We start from the raw sequence: 9,077 nt of genomic DNA, 5'->3' as shown, positions 1-9,077 counted from the left end.
TGTCGTTATCCTCGCAACTCTTATAGAGTTTTAATTATTATTATTATTATTCTTTTTTATTTAACCTTTCTCTAACTAGGCAAGTCAGTTAAGAACAAATTCTTATTTACAATGACGGCCTACACCGGCCAAACCCGGACAACGTTGGGCCAATTGTGCACCGCCCTATGGGACTCCCAATCATGGCCAGTTGTGATACAGCCTGGTTTCCAACCAGGGTGTCTGTAGTGACGCCTGTAGCACTGAGATGCAGTGCCTTAGACCTCTGCGCCACTCAGGAGTTAAACAAAATCTTTATCAGAGCAATTGTATTAGCATAAAATATATATTTCCTATTTGTTTTGCATACAATATAGAAAATCTATTTATTTTATACCATTTTTTTTTGCTCATTTTTTATCAAGGGTGCCAATAATTGTGGACCCCCCTGTACATATGACAGCATATACCCAATAGGTAGGATCTTCAGCACATTCAGAGTTAAACACACATTTCAGTGTTCAACACAGAAACAACAAATATCAATGCCTTTTCCATATGTCAATGCATTTTGCAATCTTCTTAAATTAGCATATATAATATTGCTCAATCTATTCTAGTTTCGAGTACACTTGCCTTGCACTTCAGAGGTTTCCCTTTTTTAAAATTTGGTTACAAATCTAGTCTATTACAGATGACAAAGTGAAGAATGATTTGAATTAAAAACGTCACACATTCCAGCCATCATTACATTTAACATCAACTTTGTTACATGAAATGCAAATGTCTTTCCAGAAAGTTAAAAACTATATTCCATTAACAGATGTCAACTGTCAAAAGGCTGCATCACACCCCCTTACGAGCACTCTAATAATTCACTGACATTGTTTTAACTTGTTGGTTGAAAAACAAAATGGTATCTTCTGATTGAGAATGTCTGTTTGTGTTTGGTAGGGCTGTAAAAAAAATGTAAAAAATCCCCCTGGAACTCATTGGCTTTAAACAGTCAGGTTGCAGAGGTCACGTTTTCACATGCTGGTTTTGTGAGCCTCACTAGAATATATGCAACCAACCAAAAATTAATGCACATGGAGAGCATTGCCAGGTCCATTAACACACTAACAAAGTAATTTCTGTCATTAGCAGCACAACATTATTGCACAATAACTGTTTTTGGACTGTGGGTGATGGAAATAAAAAAAATAGTAGTAAGGTCAGGTTATCCTTAAGTTTGATCGGGTCCATTTACTGTTTCTACAGACCGTTAGTGTCAGAAGGCTGCTTGTTGAGAGCATCCAGGGCCGTCTGAGTATCCTTTTGTCCGTCTATGGAGCAGTTGGACACAGCATTGGCCACCTGGCAGAACTTGCGCAGTGTAATCTCCCTTAGAAGCAGGTAAACCCAAGGGTCCAGGATCTGGTTCAGAGAGGCCAGGCGAATGGCGGTGAGAAAGAAGTTACAGTCCACCTGGATGTCTTGACTAGGAGTGAAAGACACTTCTGCCGGTTTGCAGTGATGTGAAGACGTCTGTGTCGAGATCATTCTTAACATCAGCACCTAAAGAAGAGAGTCAGTGACAATTAAATCAAGAGTACCTTGGAGGGTCTCGCTTTACTTAACATCACTACTAATTTATAGATATACGAGATACCATACCTGGTCACAGAGATGGCAAACTCTTGAAATTCCTTCTGTCACTACAGATTTCGCTAAAACGGCTTTTAGTTTCTACACACCTCACGTACGGGAAAAAAAACAGTTGGATGCATTGGGAACGTGGTAATGTTTTTTCATTAAAAAATGGTCTATGTTTCTGATGATCCTGCCTTGATTATGTAATTGTTTGGTTTTGTCATGCAGGGCTCACTTTTTTACATTGTATTATGTTACTTAGATTAACGCACGGGCGCGTCCAATGGATTTTAATCAACTCTCAAAAGCCGTGGTTAACATGTGGTTGTCATCATCTGATTAAGATGATCCGATCACTAACTGATTCAGATTTGTTGTGGCTGCACATGGTAATAAAATGTGTCTCATCCGCCCACTGCAAATTAATCCAACCTGCCTTGGACATCCCCTTATGACAAGCTGTATAAATCGACAGAAAACAGCACAATTTTATAGTCAATAGCTGTATAATATCATCATTACAACCTACTTTTGTTATCCAACGATTTAAGACTGGTCATAATGCTGTTCCGGTAACCTAGCCTTGTCCACACCCTGTCCTATCCCTAAGAAAGTCACTCCACAAACAAGCTGAGTATCTGGATGTGTGTACAAAATACAATTATGCACAGAATAAATAAAAATTATACTTAGGCCTTATTGCACACTGTAGAAACAGAAACAGGTTAAATTATAGAGTACGCCAAAAAGTGCATCTAATGGTGCAACGCATTTACCAAAACTGTCACGACACCTACGGAAGGTGGCGCTCGGTGGTCGTCGTCGCCACCGATTTATGTTTCACGTTCTGTTAGTTAGGCCTAGGTTAGTTACGCACCTGTTTTGTATTAGTTGTTAGTGGGGAAGGGTATTTAGGCTAGCTAGTTAGGTTTGTGGTTTGTGCGGGATTGTTCGTTGTCAGGGTTGATTGTTTGTTATGAGGTTCTGTGTTTTTCCCTCTTGGAGTTACGTTGTATTGTTTTTGGGCTGCGTCCCTGGTGAACGTTCTTATAAGGCTGGTACCTTTATTTTGCACACCCTGTACTCCGTTCTTTGCATATTTTTCCGTGTGAATATTTTCTTGAAACTGAATATTTTCCTATCCCCAACAGGTTAACCTGTTAGGGCTAGGGGGCAGTATTTACACAGCCGGATAAAAACGTACCCGATTTAATCTGGTTATTACTACTGCCCGAAACTAGAATACGCATATAATTATTGGCTTTGGATAGAAAACACCCTAAAGTTTCTAAAACTGTTTGAATGGTGTCTGTGAGTATAACAGAACTCATATGGCAGGCAAAAACCTGAGAAGATTCTGTACAGGAAGTACCCTCCCTGACCATTCCTTGGGCTTCTTGGCTCTGTTTATTGAAAACTTGGGATCTTTGCTGTAACGTGACACTTCCTACGGCTCCGATAGGCTCTCAGAACCCGGGAAAAAGCTGAATGATGTAATTCCAGCCCCTGGCTGAAGAACATTAGCGCCTTTGGTAAGTGGTCTATTAGAGGACCATCAGACTGAGGCGCGTGCACAGGGCGACCTCATTTTTTTACTTTCTCTCTCTTTGAACTAAAACACAGATTCCCGGTCGGAATATTATCGCTTTTTTACGAGAAAAATTGCAAAAAAATTGATTTTAAACAGCGGTTGACATGCTTCGAAGTACGGTAATGGAATATTTAGAATTTTTTTGTCTCGAAACGCGTCGGGCGCGTAACCCTTATTTACCCTTTCGGATAAGGGGGTCTTGAACGCACGAACAAAACGCTGCTGTTTGGATATAACTATGGATTATTTGGGACCAAACCAACATTTGTTATTGAAGTAGAAGTCCTGGGAGTGCATTCTGACGAAGAACAGCAAAGGTAATAACATTTTTCTTATAGTAAATCTGACTTTGGTGAAGGCTAAACTTGGTGGGTGTGTAAATAGCTAGCCCTGTGATGCCGGGCTATCTACTTAGAATATTGCAAAATGTGCTTTCACCGAAAAGCTATTTTAAAATCGGACATAGCGAGTGCATAGAGGAGTTCTGTATCTATAATTCTTAAAATAATTATGTTTTTTGTGAACGTTTATCGTGAGTAATTTAGTAAATTCACCGGAAGTGTTCGGTGGGAATGCTAGTCACATGCTAGTCACATGCTAATGTAAAAAGCGTTATTTTTATATAAATATGAACTTGATTGAACAAAACATGCATGTATTGTATAACATAATGTCTTAGTTGTGTCATCTGATGAAGATCATCAAAGGTTAGTGCTGCATTTAGCTGTGGTTTGGGTTTATGTGACATTATATGCTAGCTTGAAAAATGGGTGTCTGATTATTTCTGGCTGGGTACTCTGCTGACATAATCTAATGTTTTGCTTTCGTTGTAAAGCCTTTTTGAAATCGGACAGTGTGGTTAGATTAACGAGAGTCTTGTCTTTAAAATGGTGTAAAATAGTCATATGTTTGAGAAATTGAAGTAATAGCATTTTTAAGGTATTTGAATATCGCGCCACAGGATTACACTGGCATTTGAGTAAAGCGTCCCACCTAGCCCATAGAGGTTAAAACCTCTACGGGCCACGGTGGCAGTATTGAGAATTTTGAAAAAATATGTGCCCATTTTTAACTGCCTCCTACACCAACTCAGAAGCTAGGATATGCATATTATTAACACATTCGGATAGAAAACACTCTGAATTTTCTAAAACAGTTTGAATGGTGTCTGTAAGTATAACAAAACTCATATTGCAGGGAAAAACCTGAGAAAAATTGATTAAAAAAAAGGAGAATTTTGTGGCTGTACTATTTAGTGTCATTGTTTATTAGATACCATAGTGAGAAAGGATTCAGTTCGCAACTCCTATGGATTCCACTAGATGTCAGCGATCTTTATAAAGTTGTTTGATGCTTCTATGATTAACAGGGAGCAAATTAGAATGCATTGAAGTTGACGTCCGTGGGATGTCGTCACTTCCATTATGGCCTGCACCTGCGCAATCATGAGACACGAGACATTTTTAAAAAACGTTTTTCTAGACACAGGTGAGGTCGGGTTGAAACATTACTGATGTTTCACGTTAAAAATGGCTCTAAAGATTGATGCTAAACAACGTTTGACATGTTTGAACAAACATAAATAGATTATTTTTGTAACTTTTTTAACTTTTCGCCGTGACTTCACACACCCCCCCGCGCTACTTTTTAGTAGCCACCGAAGCGCTAACAACATGGAACAACTTGGAGTTATTTGGACATCAATTATGAACTTTGTCAAAAGAAACCACATTTGTTGTGGACCTGGAATTCCTGGAACTGCCAATGGATGAAGATAATCAAAGGTAATGGATTATTGACAATAGTATTATTGATATTACATGGTTACAAGATGATGCTAAGCTAATTAGGCTAGCTTATTGTTCTTAGCACAGCACCCGGTTTATTGCAACTTGTGATTTCCCAGTAAAGTTATTTTGAAATCTGGCAAGACAGTATCATTTACGAAATGTTAAACTATAATTATTTGAATGACAATATTATAATTTACGTTGTTCACCGGAAGCATTTCAGAGAAGAAAAAAATCAGAATTTCACCGCTACTGTAAAATGCGGTTTTTGGATATAAATATGAACTTGATGGAACAAAAAATGCATGTATTGTATAACATAATGTCATAGGAGTGTCATCTGATGGAGATTGTCAAAGGTTGGTGCATAATTTTAGCTGGTTTCTGCTTTTGGTGACGCCTGACCTTGAATTGAAAATGGATGTTTGTACTTTTGTGGCTATGTACTGTCCTAACATAATCTAACTTTATGATTTTGCCGTAAAGCCTCTTTGAAAATCGAACAATGTGGTTAGATTAAGGAGATGTTTATCTTTTAAATGGTGTAAAATAGTTGATTGTTTGAGAAATTGAAATTATTAGATTTTTGATGTTTTGAATTTCCAGCCTTGCTAGCAATCCCGTCTCAGGGTTCATTGCTAACCCGTGGCCTCAACAGGTTTTAAGAAATTCCACAAATGTACTTTTAACAACGCCCACCTGTGAATTGAAATGCATTCCAGGTGACTACCTCATGTAGCTGGTTGAGAGAATGCCAAGAGTGTGCAAAGCTTTCATCAAGGGAAAGGGTGGCAACTTTGAACAACCTCAAATATAAAATATATTTTAATTTGTTTAACACTTTTTTTGGTTACTACATGATTCCATATGTGTTATTTCATAGTTGACATCTTCACTATTTTTCTACAATGTAGAAAATAGTCAAAATAAAGAAAAACCCTTGAATGAGTACGTGTGACCAAACTTTTGACTGATACCTATATGTTCAACTCATAGCTAGTTTATCCAGTGACCATCGCATTTAGAAGGATAGGTACTGACTGAAATGTAGCTGGCTAGTTAGCATGCTGGCTTACAATGGCCATGCAGTAGCCAACTATAGTTAGCTAACACACTTTTGTACATCGCGCTATAATGTACAATACAATGACCTTATTTTAACGCCCCAGAAATGTAATACTTCCAGGTCAACTGTAATATGAATACCATTGTAAAGCACAATTTCTTCTCTTTCCAGTAAAATCAATGATGAAACCTTCATGCTGCCTGTCTCTGCATGATTAAAGAAGGCAATGAAATTCGTTGGGTCTTTTTAAAAATTTCAGGTGGGGAAGTGAAACCTATAAGCCGTGTGGGGAAACTGCTTTTTTCACCCGATCTGTCCAACTTATCACCTCTAAAATATAAAGAAAACACTATAAAGAGTTCATATAATGTGTCATTACATACATATTCGAAGGTTTGTGTCGAATTTGAATCGGGTTTTTAGGGCGGCTGTTGCGGCTTTTGAGAGTCATTATGGCTTGCAGTCATGACGCAAAAAATGAATGCATTCAGTTGTACAATTGACTAGGTATCCCCCTTACCCTGTCCCTGTCTCTTTCTTGTTTTTAATCTGAGAGAGAAGCGCTACACCTGGTTGAGAGAGGCTGTACGACACAGAATGAGTTGCATTATGCGTGCTGTACGTTACGTCATGACACGTCACAATTTAACGTACAGCGTCAGAGAGGTCTGTTTTTTCAACTTTTCTGCAATACTATTGGGCCATTACCATGTCAATCGAAGCTTGAATAGAAACGTGGTTCTCAGCACAGACTGATGCCCACACAGTCCCATTAGTTTTCATTGCAACCTTGTTTGAATGCAGCGGTTGTGCAAATTTGTATGGAATGGGGTTAGTCAACAGTAGCTAGCTAGCTAATCGTGGACACCAAAAGACACAGCTACCTAGACTTGGGAGCTCATGGGCACACAGGCTACATTAGCCAACTGGTTAGACATGATTACACCACGGCAACAATAACTAACTTTTCCACTTAGTTTTTGCACTGACCACAGTGTTTAGGAGGATAGCTAATTACTGAAATGTAGCTAGCTCGACCACTGGCCAGGCAATAGCCACTAAATTATTGTGGACACACAACCTATTCTTTGATACATTTGGGTTAACTTGCTCATATCAAACAACACATACCAGACCATTTGTGGAAAGGTCAAAATAACAATTAGTGGGCTCATGTTTTTAATGATCAGTGAAACTAAAATAGATTGGTAGCTAGCTGGTGAGGTTTTCAATTGGTTCAACAATTATGGACAATAACCGTGAACTCCAAAAAATCATCATCATAATCTTCTTAATATATATATTTTAGGGGAAGGGAAGATTCAACTTTATTTAAGAAGATAATAGCATTTTTTCAGTTCTATGAGCAGAATGGCACTGTTGGGAGGAGAAGCTTCATTTCCAAAACTAATTTTCAAACGTGCATTATGATGTATTACAAGAAAAATACTTCATCGTGTACATTTGCATGACAATTAATCGTTACCCAAAATGTCATAATCGTCACAGCCCTATCTATTTCCCCAACTAATTTGGTGATCAAACTGAAGCTGTTCCCCAAGTTGTTCAGTCGGTGTTAACTCGTAGCCAGTGTGAGCTAGCAAAACATACTGCTCTGTAGAGCATCTGTGTGACATCAAGCACTCACGAATGTTAACTAATCACCTCAAGATGGCTAAACCTGTGTGTCAATAAGGTTGTAACTGAGACCAATCCTTTGGAACTTTAATTAAAATGTACGTTCTGTGAATTATTTGTAGTATAGGCGTGCCTTGTTAAATATGATTTTAGTATTTTAGAGAGTTCTACACCACATTACCAAATGCTATAAAACAAGAGGAAAACCACCAGAACTTACCAGTAAAGGAGCCCAGCATATAAGCAGTACACACATGATTCCCAATAGTTGAATGACTGTCTCCGTGGTTAATCGTTCCCACTGCTTGGATGAGTGAGATGTCCCCAATTTTGTTTTGCAACGAATAAGTAATCCACGAATTGTGATGACGTTGCAGGAGAGAGTCACAAGAAGTGAGAATAGCCCAAGAACAGCGAAAGTGATGGAGAAAAACATGTTGCCCGGGACCTCTCTGTCTCCAGTGCTTATGAAGCACCAAGTGCCTGGCCATTGCAGCGTATAGTGCCCAACTCCTGCGACTGGCAACAGCGAGAAAAGCAGAACAAGACAACATATAACTGCCAGAATTTGCTTTGTCACACTTGTCTTCATGTGATTGGAGTACCAATGAGGACTTGTAATCGCTAATGCCCTCTCAATTGCCATTGCGCTGGCAAAGAATAGAGAACACAAGCCAAAAGTTGTCATGCACACTCCAAAGAAAGCACACAGACTCCCCGATGAGTCTATGCGGTCCCATTTCAAATCGGCTCTGTAAACCGATATAACTATCGGGCTGGTGAGAAGCTGTCCAAACAGATCAGTCAATGCCAGCGACCCTATGCAGAGTAGGAAAGACTTTTTCCTGTTATTTTCTTTTTTTCTGTACGAGCTATATACTAGCATAAGAGCGAGAGAATTGCCCACCATTCCCGTTACCATCATAGTAATGGGGAAAAGAACTGATACGGATCCACAGTTGCCACTTTTGGTGACATTGCTCTCACGCAAGGACTTGTTGGATTCCAACATCTCTCCAGGAGAAGAGTTGCGCCGGGTATCCAAAGAGTCTCAGTTGTCGGAAGTAATCCTCTATGTGAGGATACATACAGGCTAAGTCCACTGTACATGCCCAGCACCCTCTAAGTGTTGTCTGCAAAGCTACTGTGCGTAAAAACGCGTCACACTTTTTAAAGCACGGGGGGTGGGACTACCTGCAAGAGCATATGCACACTTTCAAAATTCGGCAGGCCTAACTTTCAACACCAATTGCTCCAGGAGGCTAATTTTGGCAGCTGGACAAGGGCCTAATATAAAGTGCATGTTCACGTTTCTGCTGAAATTAGATTGTAAATGTTTTAGCATAGGCCTATACCTAAAAGGCAGCTATGCCTTACATTG

General features: G+C 39.2%; 1 protein-coding gene across 1 annotated transcript; it reads right to left on the bottom strand.

The window, feature by feature from the left end:
* Positions 1-1,232: 1,232 nt before the first annotated feature.
* On the bottom strand, positions 1,233-8,760 carry ptger3 (prostaglandin E receptor 3 (subtype EP3)). The gene is made up of 2 exons (XM_029708399.1): positions 7,917-8,760; positions 1,233-1,536 (listed from the first exon to the last, which is right to left on the bottom strand). Exons 1-2 carry the CDS (start codon positions 8,706-8,708, stop codon positions 1,234-1,236), a joined length of 1,095 nt encoding a protein of 364 aa, XP_029564259.1. The 5' UTR covers positions 8,709-8,760; the 3' UTR covers position 1,233.
* Positions 8,761-9,077: the final 317 nt, after the last annotated feature.

The sequence above is a fragment of the Salmo trutta genome, chromosome 22 (genome assembly GCF_901001165.1).
Source record: "Salmo trutta chromosome 22, fSalTru1.1, whole genome shotgun sequence".
Lineage (NCBI taxonomy): Eukaryota > Metazoa > Chordata > Actinopteri > Salmoniformes > Salmonidae > Salmo > Salmo trutta.
Note: the sequence above shows the minus strand (reverse complement) of the source record. Positions and strands in the feature narration are given on the sequence as shown.

Excerpts from the sequence above, each read along its gene's own strand:
- ptger3 (XM_029708399.1), bottom strand. The coding sequence starts at position 8,708 with ATGTTGGAATCCAACAAGTCCTTGCGTGAGAGCAATGTCACCAAAAGT. Across the intron at positions 1,537-7,916 it reads TATGCTGGGCTCCTTTACTG|GTGCTGATGTTAAGAATGAT; the intron begins GTAAGTTCTGGT and ends TCTCTTCTTTAG.